This window comes from Propithecus coquereli, unplaced genomic scaffold (genome assembly GCF_000956105.1).
Source record: "Propithecus coquereli isolate 6110/MARCELLA unplaced genomic scaffold, Pcoq_1.0 Scaffold158, whole genome shotgun sequence".
Classification (NCBI taxonomy): Eukaryota; Metazoa; Chordata; class Mammalia; order Primates; family Indriidae; genus Propithecus; species Propithecus coquereli.
Genome location: NW_012140302.1, coordinates 3,374,038 through 3,393,506, shown reverse-complemented (window position 1 = coordinate 3,393,506; position 19,469 = coordinate 3,374,038). Strand labels below are relative to the sequence as shown.

Below are 19,469 nucleotides of genomic sequence, written 5' to 3'. Positions count from 1 at the left end.
TGCACTTTTTGTACTTTCTGAAGTGTGATATTGTGAAGAAATTATGCTATTGTTCATATTTCCTTTATGACTCTTTGCTTTTAAGAGGTCACCATCAGCTTTGGATGAGACAGCCTGTCCCATACATAAGAGAGAAGCTCAGGACCTTCCCAGCCCATCAGAACCCTGAGGAGGTGTCCTAGACCCAGAGCCTCCACGCATGGCCATGCAGCCCAGGCACTGCCCAACTCCAGAGGGCAATATTTACAAAGGCTATGATATGATGGTGCCCCTGCAGCTCTGCCCTGTAGTTGTGCTGCCAGTTTCCTCAGCTACCTTAGCTGTTATTTGACATCATTACCATCAGAGAGCCAGTCCTTTTACTTAACCCAAATATTCCCTCCAACAGTTCCCTTAGACTCCTTATCAGTCCATCGACCCATGCTCTGAATCTTAGTAGGTAGCATCCAACAGCATTCCTAATATTTGCTGTTTTGCTCTGTGAGAAGGCAGCTGCAGAAGAAGAGTCAAATATGGAGGAGAAAGGCTATTTAAGGCCAGCAAGGTGAAGCTGGAAACCTCCGTTGTCCACTGTGACTCTAGCATACTGTGGCATCTTATGCTATCATGATTTTCTTCACTTGGTCTTTGGCTCTGCACTTCACTCTGATCTGGTAATAAACCTGATCCAGACGTTTTCAGGGATTTCCACTATTAGAAGTAGCCATCAAATGAGGATGGACACATTCTTTATTCACCTTTTTCTTCACGTAGCAAACATTGAGGGCCTCCTTCAAGGTGGGAACTGGTTTTGAGGTTTGGGAATGAGGAGAATTACTATTTGGATCATACATAGTTGTCATTAAGGAATTTACAATCTACTATCTCAATTTTGTGTCATAAGCTGCAGAGGAAAGGCAGTCAGGAATTTAAAATATCCTCAGTTAATCCAAACGTGGATAATTAATTATATTTTTTCTTCCTACAGGTAGCTTTCAGTTCCAGACAAAACCATTCAGCACTCAGGAGGCCTTCTCGAGTGAACACTGCAGGTGATGGATGCTGAGGGTAGACCTGGAGGGGCCCAACGTGAGAGACAGATGACCATTATACTGGGGTGCTCACTTGACTTGCAGACCAGGAGGCCATATGACCACCCAGGAGTGGTGCCTCTTGTACTCAGCCCAAAAGTCAGGTTAACAGAGAAGATTTAGAAGGCAAATTTGATTCTCTATAGGGAAATTATTTCTTGTTAAGAAAACCTTTATTTAATAGCTTTCAAATGTATTCAATACGTAGCGGATTTTTTTCCAGCTATAAATTTGTCTTCTCAATTATTTTTATCCCAGATGATATTAAGATAGATACACATTTCCTAACCATGTACTGCCTAGCTTTCTAATGTTTATCCCGTCAATTTTAAATGTCCCCACCTTGAGCTCACCAGTCACTCTATATAGTTTCCCATCCCACTTATCTAACCTGATTTCCCACTGTTTTCAAACAAAAATCTATTCCACATGAACCACCCCAACAGTCACCTGTGTGTCTTTGCTTACACAACTTTCTCTTTTTAAATTCTGAGTGGCCTCTGCATCCCTCTACTTATCAATATGTTGACCATCCTTCAAGGCCTTCCTCAGCTTTTACTTTTTTATGTCAGTGTAGCTCAGAGAGATCTGACCTCTTTTGAGCTCAGGGTGCCTATGGAAAGTACACTGGATTAGTAGTCGGAAAGGTGAGCTCTAGTTTGAGTTCTACTTCTCAGTAGCTGTGAAGCCATTTGTAAATCATTTAATCTCTCTGAGCCTCAATCTCCTCATTTATAAAAGAGAGGTAATTTTTGTCTGCCTGAATGATAGGGTTGTTGTGGAATTAGATGATGATGTTGTATAAAATAATATTGAAATGTGCTATAACAAAATTCAAATATGCTAACAAAAAGTTTTATTATTTATTGCTTTGTATCATTTTTATGTTTTATTTAACACTTACATTGTTAGTTTACTCTTCAGATGTGATATTTCCCCATTTAGATTACTTAGGTACTTAGGTTGACTTTAGGCTTTTTAAAATCTCCAGTACAGCTCTGCAGTTGTAGCTCTGCTCCCTGACTTTCAAAAATTTGTGGAGTAATGGAGGAGAGATATAGACAAAGAAGTAATGAAGTATACAGGAGAGCTTCCTGGAAAAAGTGATTTTGAGACCTGGTAATGCCCCAACAAAAGTAGCAGCTTTGTGGCCACTCTCAGTTTTTCATCTTCTTTCCACAAAGAACAGAGGAAGAGTTTCTGGATCAAGTGAATAGGAAGCTGGCTGCGACTAGCCCCGAGAAGGGCCTATGCACCAGGAAGCCCTGCCACTGTGAGGAAATCCTGAAATTAGTGCTCTCACCCCTTACCCAGCACTGCTTGGTCATTGGAAAAACCACCTGTGCATTTTATTACCTGCTGGAGGCTGCCGCCGCCTCCTTGGACTTGTCAGATAATTACATGGTGAGCAAGCTCTGCTCTCTGCCCTTGAGCTGAGCTCTTTTACTTTGGGAATTGAGATTTCTTACTCTCCAGTAACCATTAGTGAAAAGTGAAGGAGAGTGGGAGAGAGAAAGAGGAGCTAGAAGGGATTCAGGAGAAAACATGAAGTGAGAATGTGGCGGTGAAAGAGCACCAGCCCATGCTGGCACTGCCCCTGACCCCGGCACAAGCAGCGTGGCTCCCGTTTCTAACTCAGAATCCCAACGCCATTCAAATGTGTATCTGGACCCTCACAATAACCTACTCCAGCCTTCACCCTAATCTCACCCCTAGCATCATCCTGATCCTAATCCAGTCTCTTCATCCCTTGTCCTGTTTGAAGGCCTTCTTTTATTTGAGGAAGGCAAGCCGTCTTCTGGGCCAACCCTCAGCATTCCCATTCTTGAGAAAACACAAGGCGAAGATCTGTCAGTTTGAGGAAGCCACTTTCTGCTGTCTTTGGTCAGAGGTGAGGGCAGGGGGTGACCTTGCAGTTTTGGTTCTTTCTCCTTGAGGGTTACCCTATTGTTTCTTTTAAAATATCTTTGTCGTTTTTTGTAAATGTGATAATGCAATAAAAGGTTTATGCACATTCAAAATATATAAATATGTAATATGTAGAAAGTGAAAGAGCTCCCCACTAATCCCATGCCCCCCCGCCATAGTTAATAATTTTATGCATATTCTACTAACTGTATATACAGTCATGTCATTGTTTGCCATTATTTTTTAATAGGGTCATATTCTACATTTTCTTTCTTCTGCAGCTTGCTTTTATTCTTAGTAGTACAGATTGAACAGATTTGCATATTGGTGTACATATTGATCCACCGCGTAGTTACAGCTGCCAAGTGCTCCACTGGACATATCATAGTTTAGCTACTCCCTTCTTCACATGCATTTAGGTTGTCTCTAATTTGGAGGTTGTTATAAACATTGCTACAGTGAATATTCGTGTTAAATATCTATTTTTCCCTTGTGAGAGTACTTCCATAAGAAAAATTTCCAGAGGTGAAAATACTAAGGCAGAAGATACAAATGATTTTACATTTAATAAATATTTCACCAACTTGCCCACCAAAAATATATCAATTCAAGGTTTTCCTTGAATTTTGTATACCCTTACCACATCAGATATTATCAGTCTTTTCTAAACTTGATAACCCCAGCTGAAAATTATATTGTGTTGTAATATGTATCTCTTAATTAATAAGATACATTGTTCTGATATGTTTATGTGTTATACATATTTATTTTTCTGTGAATTGTCCATTCATGTGCTTTGTTCATTGGAGTATATATAAACCAATTTTAATGCAAACTTTAAGACAATCTGGTTAGGAGAATAAAGTTAATGTGTATAATGATTTTGAAGGCCAAAAGGAATATTGGAGTTGTCATGGTGTTACATTATTTGTGCTTCAACTAAGAGATCTTCAGAGCAAAGTTAAATAATTATTTATTTCCCTTTATAAGAAGAAGCTATTGTGCAAACCTCCCGAGATTGTTCTAGAATCACATAGACTATCACATAGATTAGGTGATATTTTAGGTGCTTGCCATGGCATGTGAGAGCATCTGAGTCTCCACACACATGACGATCTCATCTCAGTCTAGCATCGTCTCTTTCTAAATCACAGCCTTCCTCTGCGGAGCAATGACAAATGTGTGGGAGATAAGAAAGAAGATGCCTTTTCCTCAATCCTATTTTCTCACCCCTTTGCTTGCTTACGGCCCCACTGGTGCCTGTTAGTGCGACTTCTGACCAGGTTGTGCTCCAACCCAGCTCACTGTAGCACCTCAGTGACCCCCAACTACACATCTCAAAATGAGAGAGCCAGGGTGTTCTATCTAAAACCTTGTCCACAGTACTCTTCCCACATTTACATTGCTGCTTCTTCTTTTCCCATCTCCAGGTCTGTTTCAACATGGGACAGATCACTCTTGCCAAAAAATTGGCTAGGCAAGCCCTTCAACTGCTGAAAAGGAATTTCCCTTGGACCTGGTTTGGTATCCTTTTCCAAACATTCCTGGAAAAGTATTGGCATTCCTGTTCCCTGAGCCAACCTCCAAACAACCCTAGTGAGAAGTGAGAAGGCTGGCTAAGTTGTCCTGCTTCGCTCTAGGGCCACAGAAAACTGTAGCTAAACTAGGATCCAGGCTGGAGGTTTTCCCCTGTTGACCTAAGACTGCTTTTTTTCTTACTATCAGATAACTGCCAAGCATCTAACAGACAAACATACAACAGACAACATATACATATATGCATGTAACAGATAAGTGCTTAATGGATAGTTCTAGGTCTTCCACCTTACTCCCCAGCCAATTAAATGTAGCAAATAGGAATTCAAAGAATGAATCTTTAAAAAAAAAAAACTCTCTTTGATCTTTTCCTGATCAAGAGGAGTGAATTAAAATGGTATATGAGGCTAGGTGCAGTGGGATTCCAGGAACATTTCCGAGTTTGAAAGTCTGTGGATGGCCCCATGATGAGTAGACTTGGATCTCTTGTGGGGAGGGAAAGTTGGGCATTGGTGAGGAACAAGGGTGTGCTAACCACCTGTGCTTCACAACAGTAAGAAGAAGTTGGCAGTCCTGCAGCAGCAGGTGCATTGCCTCTCCCTACTCTGGCAGCTCTATAACCTGGAGGCCACAGCCAGTGGCCGCAGGTTTGCCTGCCTGGCCACTCTTATGCAGAAGAACTCAGCTGAAGAGTTTGCAAATGAAGCCCAGGTGAGCAAATCCTTGCTTTATCTCCAGACCTCACTAGAAACCTCAAGTGCTGTGGAGAAAGACCCTGCCAAGTACCTGGTTTTAGCACGGTTCCCCAATAACCCCGACTTAACTGGATACCACTGATCACATGTTTGAGCAGCATTTCTCAACTTGCAGTTTATAAATGGGTTTCCAGTTATGAGGTTATCTGTGAACTCCCTGACCTAAATGCAGAATTTTGTGTTTATGTTCAAAAGTGCATTTGGGGAGCTAGGGAAGGGATCATAGTTCTCAACAGATTCTCAAATAAATCTATGATCTAAAAAGAATTAGAACAGCTGACTTAGGAAAAAAGGAAAAGAAATGTGTCTTTCTAATTTTAGTGTCTTTCTGTTTTATCCATATATTCAATGAATATTTGATGAACACCTATTATAATCTGGGCACTGATCTTGGCTCCAAGGAAATATAATAAATAAGTCAAACACATAATATGTTAGCTGACAATAAATACAATGGAGAAAAATAAAGTGGAGGCAGGGGGACATGGGGTTCATTGAGGTGAGGTGGGGGTGCAGTTTTAAATAAGGTGGTCAGGGAAAGCCTCACTGAGCAGGTGACATTGGAGCAAATATCTGAGGGAGGTGAGAAAGTCGGCCAGGCTGTCTGGGAGAAGAGTGTGCAGGCAGAGGGCACAGTGAATACCCAAAGCATACCCTCTGTGTTTGAGGGACAATGAGGAGGCCAGTGTGACTGGAGGGGGGGGTGGGGAGCATGAGCTGGGAGATGAGGTCTGAGGGACTGGGGAAGGGCAGGTGGCAGATGGTGCAGATCTTGTAGGCCACTGTAGGGATTTTGGCTTTTACTCTAAAAGAAATGGGGAGCCATTGGTGGGTTGTGAGAAGATAAGTGACAAGATCTACTTATATTTTAATAAGATTATTCTGGATACTGTGTTGAGAATAAACTGAAGGGGGCAAGGGAGGAAGCAGGGAGACCAGGAGGCTACTGCGGTAATTTAGGCAAGATATGGTGATGGCTTGGACTGGTATGGTGGCAGAAGAAGTGAGGAGGAGTGGTCTTTTCCCAAGATAGAGCAAACAGGATTCGCTCATGGATCAGTTCTGGGATGTGAGAGAAAGAGAAAGCCAAGGATAATCCCAAAATTGTGACCGGAACTTCTAGAGGCATAGAGTTGCTCTTAATTGGGATGTGAAAGTCTGTAAGAAGAACATGTTTAGGGGGAGGTTTGGGAGCTCAGCTTTGGCCATGTTTAATTTGAGAAGCCTGTTAGACATCCAGGTGGAGATGTGGAGCAGGTACTTGGATATACAAGTCTAGGGTTCGTGCGAGACGTCTGAGCTGGAAGTGGACATGGGGGGGCCATCAGTGTGCAAGTGCTATCTAAAGCCATGAAACTGGATGAAAACCAAGGGAATGAGCATAGAAAAGAGAAGAGGTCCAAAGACTGAGTTAACACCTCCAGTGTTAAAAGGTCAGGTGATGAGGAGAAACCAGTGAAAGAAACTGAGAATAAGTTGCTAGGGAAACAGGAGGAAAACCAAGAGAGCATGGTGTCCTGGCAACCTAGGGAAGACAGTGTTTCAACAAGAAAAGAGGCACTAACTATGTCGAATGTGCATGCAGATGTGCATAACAGAGATCTATCTAGGCAGCAGTTCTGAAGAGCTCTCAGGAACAAGATTCAGAGGCCTTAATTAGAGAAAACAAGAAGTAATTTGATCAGTGTTTTGAAGGGGAAAGTCTTGGATTAGAGAAGAAGAAGAGGGGCATGTAGAGGAAGTGGTTTGTTTAAAGCACAGGCAGTGGGAATGAGCAAATTAGAAGTACAGGAATGGGAAGGAGCTTGTTTTCCTAGCTGGAGTGGAAATGAGTGGCAGAGACACCAGGAGTCCCGACTGAGGGAGCAGCAAGACACCAGAGTAGGTTCTTACATAAGAAAGGGGCAAAGTGGAAATGTCGTGTGAATGTACAGTGGAATATTTTGCCCCGTGTTTGTTGCCCTGCAGGTTGTCTCTACCTACTTGGACCTCTCCCAGTTCTCCCAGAACATGGGCGATAGGGAGAAGTGGCTGCACTGTGAGCAGATGGCCATTCAGAAGAGTAGCCTGGGCTGTTTCTCCAGGGAGGGATTGTTGGCCACAGCCCAGCTCATGCAGGCCCTGGCCTACAGCAAGCTCTGCCTTGGCCATCTGGACTTCTCCATCAAGCTGGGTAGTAGGGCTTAGGGTGGTGGGCCTAGGGCTTTTAGAGAGTCCAGGTTCACAGCTAGATCTCACATAATGCTTTTTAACCTCCTTAGGTTTTCAAGCGCATGAGTTATGCAGACACCTCAAGAAACGAGCTCTAGAGAATCTGGTTCTTTCAGTTCTCTTCAGATCTGCATTTCTGAAGAAGAAGTATTAAGATCATTTTCTCTCATTTGTATTTGTTTCCTAAGAGGGGTGGGTATATTTTCCCAGAGAAGTTTGGAGTGGAGAAGGAGATGCTGTTCCATCTCCACATCCAGAGATGTCTCCCTCTTGGCCCCTCCAGGAAGCATTATCTTCAGGGTTGTGGGGAGGGTCAGGAGTGGAAATGTGGAGTCCAGGCTGCTACATATTCCTCAGCACTGGGGCTCGTGGACAAACTTTCTGTTTTCCTTTTTTTCATTTTCTGCAGGAAGGTAGGGAATTGCAGTAGCTCAAGACCCCAGAAACTGCATCTGAGGCATTTTCCCACCTCCTTTGCCTAGAGACAGGTCTGATCCCAGACATAGATGTTCTCTATATAAATAGAACTATGGAGAGGAGATCTGGGAGGTTTTAGGCTGCTTTGAAAGTGTAAGTTCCCCTCCTTTCCTGCACCATCCTCCTCACTCCCTAGCTGGTCCCAGCACCTCTGTCTCTCGGCAGATTTGATCTGTGTGTTGATGTGTTGAAGAGTCAGTGGGCACTCCTTTCCCATGGTCGTGATGTCCTTGGCCTGGCCTACTTTTACTCCGCTTGCTTAGATCTGCTGCTCTACGGCAAAGGTAAATCTTGCACAGGACTCTACTACACTCTGGAGGGATTCAGGCCTCAGGTGGGGCCCTAGGTTTGGAACACAGGCAGTCCTGAGCCAGTCCCTCAGCCATGGCCTCTTCTACTTGCCCCTGGCTCCTTAAAGTCTAGGGACCCTGTTGTGACTGAGAGATGTCTGCCTTTCAGGTCTTGTTTACTCTCCTGTGCCACATACGTCTATTCCCTAGTTCCTAGAGTGACAACATATATTAGCCTAGTTACCTTCTCTGTTCACAGGATTGCTGTGTTGGCCCTTTGACGAGTGTCTACAGTTCACTCAACACCATGAGCACAGCTGTGTTCTAACCTCTCAGAGCAATGTCATGCTGGGGGTCCACTCCTCCCTGGCCATGTGGTAATGTCTTTCTTGAGGTGTATGGGAAAGGATGGAAATTTAAGTCATTTAAGGTATCTTACCCCTCCAGGCAGGACTATTCAACATCTCTAACCAACTTTTAAAGACCATTGACCTCCCATACCCTCTTATTAGAATGGCTCTTGTCCCTTAATAGGTTGAGGCCTATAGGTTGAGGATTAAGTTTACAGTCACTTTTCGGCGCTAGAGTAACCCACAACAAGACTGAGCATCAGTGGTCTTCTCGTGTGTGAATTCGTAGCCTTGGCCACTTTCCAGCATCACAATTCTGACTGCCCAGGAGGTTTCAGAGCCTTAAAGAAGTGACAGTTTTATGAAAGAGCCATGGTTGGTAAGAAAGAGATAGAGCTGAGAACTGTGACTCTTTCCCCCCAGGTTTGCCCAGGACTCACAGTGGGACCTGTTTGAGCACCATTTCTCCAAGGCTTGCCAGTTGGTGAAAAAAACCAATGCCTCACTATTTGGTTCACATGGCTTTGTCAGATTTCTAGAGTGTCACGTGCTAATGTTACAGAAAATGCCAGAGGGTATCCTCATGCATATTCCCCCAGTGACTCACAGCCAAACCCTCAAGGTACCTGTTTCTCTGCTATCCTTCAACTAACACCTAACTCATTTGGTTCTACCCCATTAGACTCTTTCTGGCACCTACGTCCCTCCCCTACTCCTCCTCTCCCTGGTTCTGTCTCCCTTTCTTCCTTGAGCCCTTTGTTGTTCCACTAGAAAGTTTCCACCTGGCCAGGGGGAGAGGGGAGAAAAAAAAAAAGAAAGTTTCCACCTACCTCATGTACCCTCCCAGATATTCTTACATCTGGATCAGGACTTGGTTTCTTAGCTTTCTGCCTTTGCACAACTACTACCTGATGCCATTGAAACGTTAACATTTAGCCCTTCTCAATGGACCTGCTCTGTGGCTCAGTCTGTAAATTTTATACGCCTCCCTACAGCCCTGCCTTCTGAGATGTATGTGGGAGCTAAATATTAAAACAATTGATTTCATGGAGACAGGGAGTAGAATGATGGTTACCAGAGGCTGGGAAAGGTAGCAGAGATAAAGGGGCGATAAAGTGGGGACAGTTAATGGTTACAAAAATATAGTTAGATGGAATGAACACATTTGATAGCACAACAGGGTGACTATAGTGAATAATAAATTATGGTATACTTTAAAATAACTAAAAGAATGGAATTAGAATGTTCTTAACACAAAGAAATGATAAATGCTTGAGGTGATGGATACCCCAGTTACCCTGATTTGATTATTATGCATTGTATACCTGTATCATAACATCACATGTACCCTATAAATGTATACTATTATGTACCCAAAATAATTAAAAATAAAAAATTTTAAAACAAACATCTGAACTTGAAAACAAGATATACTCCAATTCCTCTGTACCCTAAAACCAATTTTCCAGACCTATTTTGTCATCAATAACTCCCCTCCCTGATCCCGCAAGCCCTGAGTAAGTGTGCTGAGTGGGGATTATGGTACTTTCTGATGAAGTGGTGTATTAGGGGAAGCAAGTGCTAATTCCAGAGACAATGGACTTTCCTTTCTTCTCAGTACTTTAAGGAGTTCTTCTGTCGATGTGTGACCTGCCCTGTCTATCATCAGTGGGTCTCTGAGCTTAAGGCCTCTGTAATGAGATGTGGAAAGAGAGAATCCATGTCCTTGACTAACATCATCAGACCTTTTGGCACCGGCTTTACCGGGATTTGGATAGAGGAGGAATTCCTGAAGGAAAACAACTCTTGTGGAAGAAATTTGGAAATAGAGAGTAAGCATTCCTTCTTGGAACCCTTGTGTAAGAAACAAAGAACAGTCTCAGCCTGGCGCAGTGGCTCACGCCTATAATCCTAGCACTTTGGGAGGCTGAGGAGGGAAGATTGCTCAAAACCAGGAGTTCAAGACCAGCCTGAGCAAGAGTGAGACCCCATCTCTACAAAATATAGAAAAATTAGCCGAGCATGGTGGCACTTGCCTGTACTCCCAGAAACTAGGGAGGCAGAAGCAGGAGGATCCCTTGAACCCAGGAATTTGGGTTGCAGTGAGCTATGATGATACCATTGCACCCTAGCCTGGGCAACAGAGCAAGACTCTGTCTTAACAACAACAACAAAAAAGAACAGTCTTGGAATCTTACTCACAAGCAGTTAAAGGCTGCGCCTCTAGAGTAAAAAGGAACACACAGATGTAAAGAGTCCTTGATCTTTAAGTATAGTCCTCTCCCTAGTGCCGGACCCAGGCTAGATAGACAGGAGTCCCTTATATTGTTAAACAGAAATTTCTTCAGCCTCTCCCAGCCCTTTGTTTCAGCATCTATGTATAGAAAGTTCATCCTTGGTCCCAACATAAACAACTGGGTTCTTCCCTTGGAATAGCTGGATGATCGCTAAGGGGAGAAGTTACAGTGTAATGTCTGTGAAGTTGAATGGTAAGATGTAGGCAAGAAAATGTTTCTTTCCCCAGGGCCCTATAGTTCTCCTCCTTTCCCAGGGCCACTAGGAAAATTTATTATTGCTGAGGACATTCCTTGTGTTTGTGATATTCTTTATGTTCCTTTTTTCAGGATTTGACGGAGTGGCTGATATCAAGGAGAATAAGGATGCAGAATAAACTCAAGAATATATTTGTTAAAACAATAATAATCTGAAGGACCATGATTCTTTTATTGTATATAACACAAGGAAAGGCAATGCCCCCAATTCTCCTTTTTAAGATACTGTATAGTGTACATATTAAATATACTAGCCTTTTACAGTCACTGCTATCAATATCTTTGTCAAAATAAAAGCCTATGTTTCTGAAGCATGCCACATATATCTTTTTTTTAATTCTTTGACATTCATTAGCACAACTGTAGCAGAAGTGAGAACCCCAGGGGTTGTCAGGAGGCCTGGGAGGCTTTGAAGTGAACTGATTCTATCTTTTATAAGGTGGGATCCATTAGCAGATGGAAAACCAAAACCCTAGCAAAGGAGTTGCTGTTACCTAAGGAAGGCTGGCAAGTGCTTTGGTGTTGCCCTCTTGTGTCACAGATGTGTTAATAGGCTCCTAAGAAATCAAGGAGTCTTTTCAGAGGTATGTAGGGTTGTGGTACTCCATTTCTCCTTTGTGCTATGTGACTTGGGCATTACCAAATGAAACTCTGAAGTTGCCAGAATGTGTATGACTCTAGCTTCCTTCCTTTTTCTCCTCTCTCTTTGGAGCTTCCATCTTGGCCTTTTGTCTGTTTGATGGTCTTTCTTCCACAGACTATAATCTTCCCACTGATATATACTTTATAACTCAATCATCTAGTGTCCATAGAGTCAATTAGCTAATGTTATGGTAGCTACCATTTATTGTTTACTTATTTTGTGCTTGAAATACATTGTTTAAATCAACTCTATGAAGCAAGTACTATTATTATCGCACATTATAGATGAGATAAAAATAGGACAAAAGAATGTCATTGTGAAGATTAAATGAATGTAAAGCTTTTAGAACAGTTCCTGGCACATAGTAAGCAGGCAGTAATTTTTAGCTTTTATTATCTATTCAGTTTTTAAATCAATGTACAGAAATCAGTAGCATTCCTATACACCAACAAAAGTCAAACTGAGAATCAAAACAAAGACTCAATACCCTTCACAATAGCAACAAAGAAAATAAAATACCTAGGAATATATTTAACTAAGGAGGTAAAAGACCTCTACAGGGAGAACTACAGAACACTGAGGAAGGAAATAGCAGAGGACGTAAAAAGGTGGAAAACCATACCATGCTCACGGGTCCACAGAATCAACATTGTTAAAATGTCTATACTACCCAAAGTGATCTACAGATTCAATGCAATCCCTATTAAAATACCAACATCATTTTTCACAAATCTAGAAAAAATGATGGAACCAGAGAAGACTCCATATAGCAAAAGCAATCTTAAGCAAAAAGAACCAATTGGGAGGCATCAATTTACCAGACTTCAAGCTATACTACAAGGCTATAGTAACTAAAACAGCATGGTACTGGCACAAGAACAGAGACATAGACCAATGGAACAGAACTGAGAACCCAGATATAAAACCATCCTCATATAGCCATCTAATCTTCGACAAAGCAGACAAAAACATACTCTGGGGAAAAGAATCCTTATTCAATAAATGGTGCTGGGAAAATTGGATAGCCACATGTAGAAGACTGAAACAGGATCCGCACCTTTCACCTCTCACAAAAATCAACTCATGGTGGATAACAGACTTAAACCTAAGGCATGAAAGTATAAGAATTCTAGAAGAAAATGTTGGGAAAACTCTTACAGACATTGGCCTAGGAAAAGAATTTATGAAGAAGACCCCAAAGGCAACCACAGCAACAACAAAAATAAATAAATGGGACCTGGTCAAATTAAAAAGCTTCTGCACAGCAAGGAAACAAACTATCACAAGAGCAAACAGACGACCTACAGAATGGGAGAAAATATTCACATGTTACACATCTGATAACAGGCTGATAACTAGAATCTGTACAGAACTCAGGAAAATTAGCAAGAAAAAAATCAAACAACCCTATCAAAAAGCAGGCAAAGGACATGAACAGAAACTTTTCAAAAGAAGATAAGACTAATGGCCAACAAATATATGAAAAAATGCTCAACATCTCTAATCATCAGGGAAGTGCAAATCAAAACCACAATCAGATATCACTTATCTCCAGTGAGAATGGCCTTTATCAAAAAGTCCCAACACAATAGATGTTGGTGTGGATGTGGAGAGACAGGAATACTCAAACACTGCTGGTGGGACTGAAAACTAGTACAACCTCTGTGGAAAGTAATATGGAAATACCTCAGAGAGCTATAAGTGGAACTACTTGATCCAGCAATCCCATTACTGGGCATCTACCCAAAAGAACAAAAAGACATTCTATAAAAAAGACACCTGCACCCAAATGTTTATAGCAGCATAATTCACAATTGCAAAGATGTGGAAACAACTGAAGTGCCCATCAATACATGAGTGGATTAATAAAATGTGGTATATGTATACCATGGAGTTCTACTCGGCCACAAAAAACAATGGTGACATAGCACCTCTTGTATTATCCTGGATAGAGCTGGAACCCATTCTACTAAGTGAAGTATCCCAAGAATGTATATTTCCGATGTATATCCAATGTATATCCCAAGAGTATATATTTCTATACACTCGCAACACTTAAGTGCACATATAGTAATAACATTCATCAGGTGTCAGGCAAGTGGTGGGGGAGAGGAGATGGGTATATTCACACCTAATGGGTGTGGTGCGCACCGTCTGGGGGATGGACACGCTTGAAGCTCTGACTCGGGTGGGGCAAAGGCAATATGCATAACCTAAACATTTGTACCCTCATATGCTGAAGTTAAAAATAAATAAATAAAATAAAAATAGATATTACATTTATGTGGTACAAAATTCGAAAGGAACAGAAGTGTGTGACAGCGAAAACCCCTTCCCATTCCTGTCCTCCATCCACCAGCTGCCCTCCCCAGAAGTAATCAGTATTACTTGTGTGTCCTTGCAAAATTATTCTATGTACATGCAAGCAATAGTATATATGTCCCATATCCTTCTTTCCTTTTTTTTTCTTTGCATTCCCTTTTAAAACTCACAGAACATAAAATTTACCCTTTTAGAGTATGTAATTCAGTGATTTTTAGTATATTTGCAAGGCAGTACAACCATCACCACCCAAGTCAGAGCTTCAAGCGTGTCCATCCCCCAGAAATTGCCTGGGGTAGAGTGTGGTGATGTCATGATAGGTGCAAGCGATAATAATCAAGACTGTATGGTACTAGCTTTGTAGTAAGTTTTAAAATCAGGAGGTGTTGGCTGGGCACAGTGGCTCATGCCTGTAATCCTAGCACTTTGGGAGGCCAAGTCAGGAGGATCGCCTGAGGTCAGAAGTTTAAGACCAGCCTGAGCAAGAGCGAGACCCCATCTCTACTCTTATAAAAATAGAAAAATTAGCTTTGCATGGTGGTGTGTGCCTGTAGTCCCAGATACTCAGGAGGCTGAGACAGAAGGATCGCTTGCACCTATCATGATGTCACTACACTCTATCCCAGGCAACAGAGTGAGTCCCTGTCTCAAAAAAAAAAATCAGGAAGCGTTAATCCTCCAACTTTATTCTTCTTTTACAAGATTGGTTTGGCTATTCGATTCCCTTACATTTACATATAAATTTTAGGTTGTCAATTTCTGCAAAAAGGACAGCTATAATTTTGATAGGGATTGCATCAAATCTATAGATTAATTCAGGGAAAATTTACCATCTTAACAAGATTAAGTCTTCTGTGAAACTGGGATAGCTTTTCCATATTTTTAGGTCCTCTTTAATTTATTTTAATAATGTTTTGTAGTTTTCAATGTATAAGTATTATACCTCTTTTGTTAAATTTATGCCTAAATATTTTATTATTCTTGGTACTATTATAAAGAGAATTATTTTCTAAATTTTATTTTTTGATTATTCATTGTGAGTGTATAGAAATATAACTGACTTTTGTATATTGATTTTGTACCCTGAAACTTTGTTGAACTTATTAGCTCTAAATTTTTTTGTGGATTTCAGAAGAATTTTAGATGTACAAGATCATATCATCTGAACATAAATAATTTTACTTCTTTTTTTAAATCTGGAATCCTTTTATTTCTTTTTATTGCCTAATTGTCTTTTTTTAGAACCTCCAGTACAATGTATAAAAACAGCAAGAGTGGACATCCTGTTTTATTCCCAGTCTTAGAGAGAATGCTTTCAGTCTTTCACCTTTAAAGTGTGATCTTAGCTATGAGCTTTTCATAGATGCCCTTTATCAGCTTGAGGAAATTCCCTTCTATTCCAAGTTTGTTGAGTGTTTTTCTCATAATGGGGTATTGGATTTTGTCAAATGCTTTTTCTGCATTTATTGAGATGATCCTGTGGATTTTTGTCCTTTATCTATTAACATGGTATATCACATTGATTGATTCTTATATGTGATATCGACTTTGCATTCCTGGGATAAATCTCACTTTGTTATGGTGCATAATCCTTTTTCTGTGTTGCTATTTTCTATTTGCTAGTATTTCATTGAGGATTTTTACATCTCCATTCATAAGGGACATTGGTTTGTAGCTTTCTTTTCTTGTGATGTCTTTGTCTGGATTTTGTATTAAAGTAATATTGGCTTCATAAAATGAGTTGGGAAGTATTCCCTCCTCTTTTTTTTTTTTTTGGAAGAATTTGTAAATAATTGGCTTTTAAATTATTTAAATGTTTGGTAGAATTCGCCAGTGAAGCCATCTGGGCCTCCTCCTTGTGGGAAGGTTTTCGATTACTAATTCAACCTCTTTACTTGTTATAGGTCTGTTCAGATTTTCTATTTCTTCTTGAGTCAATTTCAACAGTTTGTGTCTTTCTAGGAATTTGTCCAGTTCATCTAGGTTACCTAATTTGTTGGTATACAGGTGTTCATAGTATGCCCACATATTCTTTTTTTATTTCATAATGTCAGTAGTTCTCTCTCCAATTTCATTACTGGTTTTAGTTATTTGAGTCTCTTTTTCTTGGCCAGTCTAGCTAAAGTTTTGTCAATTTTGGTGCTTTTTACAATGAACCAACTCTTGGTTTTGTTGGTTTGTTCTATTGTTTTTCTGTTCTCTATATCATTTATTGCTGCTTTGATCTTTTTTATTTCTTTCCCTCTGCTTATTTTGGGTTTAGTTTGCTCTTCTGTCTAGTTGATTCAGGAGAAAGTTTAGGTTATTAATTTGAGATCTTTCTTTTTTAATATGGGTGTTTAAAGCTATAAATTTTATTCTAAGAACTGATTTTGCTGCATCTCATAAGTTTTGGTATGTCCTATTTATATTTATCTCAAAGTATTTCTAATTTATTTTATGATTTCTTTAGCATATTTGTTATTTAAGAGTGTTTTATTTAATTTTTATATATTTGTGACTTTCCAAATTTTACTTCTGTTATTGATTTCTAATTTCATTCCATTATGGTCAAAGAACATACTTTGTATAATTTTAATGCTTTTAAATTTATTGATACTTGTTTATGGCCTAATATGGTCTATCCTAGAGCATGATGCATGTACACTTGAGAGAAATGTGTATTCCACTGTTGTTGGGTGGAGTGCTCTATAAATGTGTATTGGGTCTAGTTGGTTTATAGAGGTTTTTCATGTCTATTATTTCCTTGCTGATCTTCTGTTTGCCTGTTTTATCCATTATCAAAAGTGGGCTATTGAAGTTTTCAACTATTACTGCTTAATTGTCTATTTCTTCCTTTAATTCTGTCTGTTTTGGTTTCATGTATTTTGAAATCCTGTTTTTACATGCACTTGTACTTATAATTGTTATATCTTCTTGATGGATTGACCTTTTTATCCTTATAAAATGTTCTTTTTGTCTCTAGTACCAGTCTTTATATTAATGTCTATTTTGTCTGATATTGGTCTAATCATTCCTGTTCTCTTTAGTTAGTTTGCATAGCATGTGTTTTTCTATTCTTTTATTTTCAACCAACTTGTGTGTTTTATTTTAAATTTTTTCAAGTGTTTTTATTTGCATATATTCATGGGGTACAAGTAACTTGTGTTTTTAAATTAAAGTTTGTTTCCTGTAGGCAACATATAGTTGGATCGTGTGTTCTTAATCCATTCTGCCAGTCTCTGCTTTTTAATTAGAATGTTTAATCCATTTACATTTAATGTAAGTACTATACAGTTGGATTTATTTCTGCCATTTTGTTGTTTGTTTTCTACTTATCTTATGTCTTTTCCCCCTATTCCTCATGTCTTCTGTTGTTTTAAATAAATCATTTTAATTTAATTTAATTTAGATTTAGATTTATAATTGTTACTTTATAAAGTTGTCTTTTAAATCAGGTAAGTGGGGGGAGGCCTTTTTCTTGAATAAACATTCCCTGAATTAATGCAAGCCTTTGTTTAATTTCCGGAGTTCTGAAAAAGTTTATTCTTACTATTTTTGGCAGTTTTCTTGTTGCTTTTTGGAGGAGAGAATTTTCAAAGGTTCTTACTCTGTCACATATCAATTTTATATGTAACTGTGAATTTATTTTATGGCTTTTGAGTTTTATGTCATACTTTAAAGAACTTTTTCCTCTCTACGATTATTTTAACTATTCCCCAATGGTCTTTCGAGTATTGTTTTAAGTCAACTTTATCAAAATATTATTTACATATAAGAAAATGCATCCATTTTAATGATGAGTTTTCACAAATGTATACACCCATGTAACCCATGCACAATCATGATAGAGAACACATTTCCATCAAAAAAAGTTCTTTCAGTCCCCTTTACCATCATTCCCACTCCATCAATACTCCTAGCCCCAGCACAAAAATAACCCTCATTATTTTTTTCATTGTCTTTGCAGCTGTCTTGTTTCCTTTATGTCATTTCTTATTCACCCTTCTTGAGTAAGTTACCTAATACTTTGTTTCCTTTATTTCATTTCATTTCAAAGAGTCAATTCTTTTACTTATGTATTATATCATTTTTCTCTTTTAAAATTAGCTATTTGAGTAAAATGCTTAATTGTTGTTAAAGAGTGTGAGTTTTCCCCTGAGTACTTCTTAGCTAAATTCCAAAAGTTCTGTTATAGAAAGGTCATCTCACCATGTCACCTGAATTTTCTTTGCTTTGCATTGCATGTGTTTCTTATGAAAAAATTTAGAAGGTCAGTATTTTTATCTTAGAAGTTACTTTTATAACTATGACTTTGGTGGTATTCATAGACTTTCTACCATAAGCAATGATGGAATTTATATATTTCTTCTTTCCCGCCACTCAGTTGATTATATTATTTTCCTTAGTATTTTCCTTTGTACTGCTAGATATGCTTCTTACTTCTGTCAGGTTCTAAAACATTCTAAATACATTCACACCCAGGTAAGTTTTTCCCAGAGGGTTCTTTTCAGGCTTTATTTTGCCCTTCTTCTGCCCTTTCCCAGCTCCCCACCAGACAGTCCCCAATCATTTTAGCCAGGGAAAGTGAGGGCTTAGTTGATTGATGGGCAACTTGATAGCTGCTGCCTCCACAAGGGACAGAAGTAAAACTTAGGTTCTGTCACAAGCTGAGACACTTATCAGGGAATGCTCAGAACATCCTGCCAGAGCTCCCTAAAAATAGCATCACTAGGCTAGCACAGCCTGGAGCCCAGGGCACAGACTCTTGTCCCTCCTCCTGAGGTGCCTAGGCCAAACTTAGGGTCCCTCCAGATGGTGAAAACCTCTTTTTGCCTAACTCTCCATGATTGTAACAATACTAGGTTCCTGGACATCTCATCCCAATATGAGCGAATACATTCATCTCTCGTTATCTTGGAGAGTGGGATGGGGAATTGATTCTAGGGTCCCCTGCAGATACCAAAATCTATGGAAGCTCAAGTTCCTTATATAAAATGGTGTGGTATTTGCAGGTAACCACACATCCACACATCCTCCCATATACTTTAAAACATCTCTAGATTGCTTATAATATCTAATACAATATAAATGCTATGTAAATAGTTGTTATACTGTATTGTTTATGGAATAATGACAAGAAAAAAAGTCTGTACCTGGTAAGTACAGGACAGGCACAGCCATCTTTTTTTTTTTTTTTTTTTTTTACAAATATTTTCCATCCACAGTTGGTTGAATCCATGGATGTAGAATCCATGGGTACAAAGGGCCAACTATATTTTCAAATTGAACAGTTTCAGAAGATATTCTTGCAGGGTCCTTAAAATCTCTTTGCACCCCCAGCCTGGACTAGCTTTCATTTACACTTGACCATAG

The 19,469-nt window shown here is 39.7% G+C and overlaps 1 protein-coding gene across 1 annotated transcript; it reads left to right on the top strand.

The window, feature by feature from the left end:
- The first annotated feature begins 512 nt into the window (after nt 1-512).
- LOC105807429 (adenylate cyclase type 10-like) lies at nt 513-8,624 on the top strand. The gene is made up of 8 exons (XM_012640807.1): nt 513-544; nt 2,255-2,474; nt 2,836-2,961; nt 4,409-4,581; nt 5,069-5,225; nt 7,238-7,442; nt 8,123-8,241; nt 8,507-8,624. The coding sequence occupies exons 1-7, from the start codon at nt 513-515 to the stop codon at nt 8,146-8,148; spliced, it is 939 nt and encodes a 312-aa protein (XP_012496261.1). The 3' UTR covers nt 8,149-8,241; nt 8,507-8,624.
- The last annotated feature ends 10,845 nt before the right edge of the window (nt 8,625-19,469 follow it).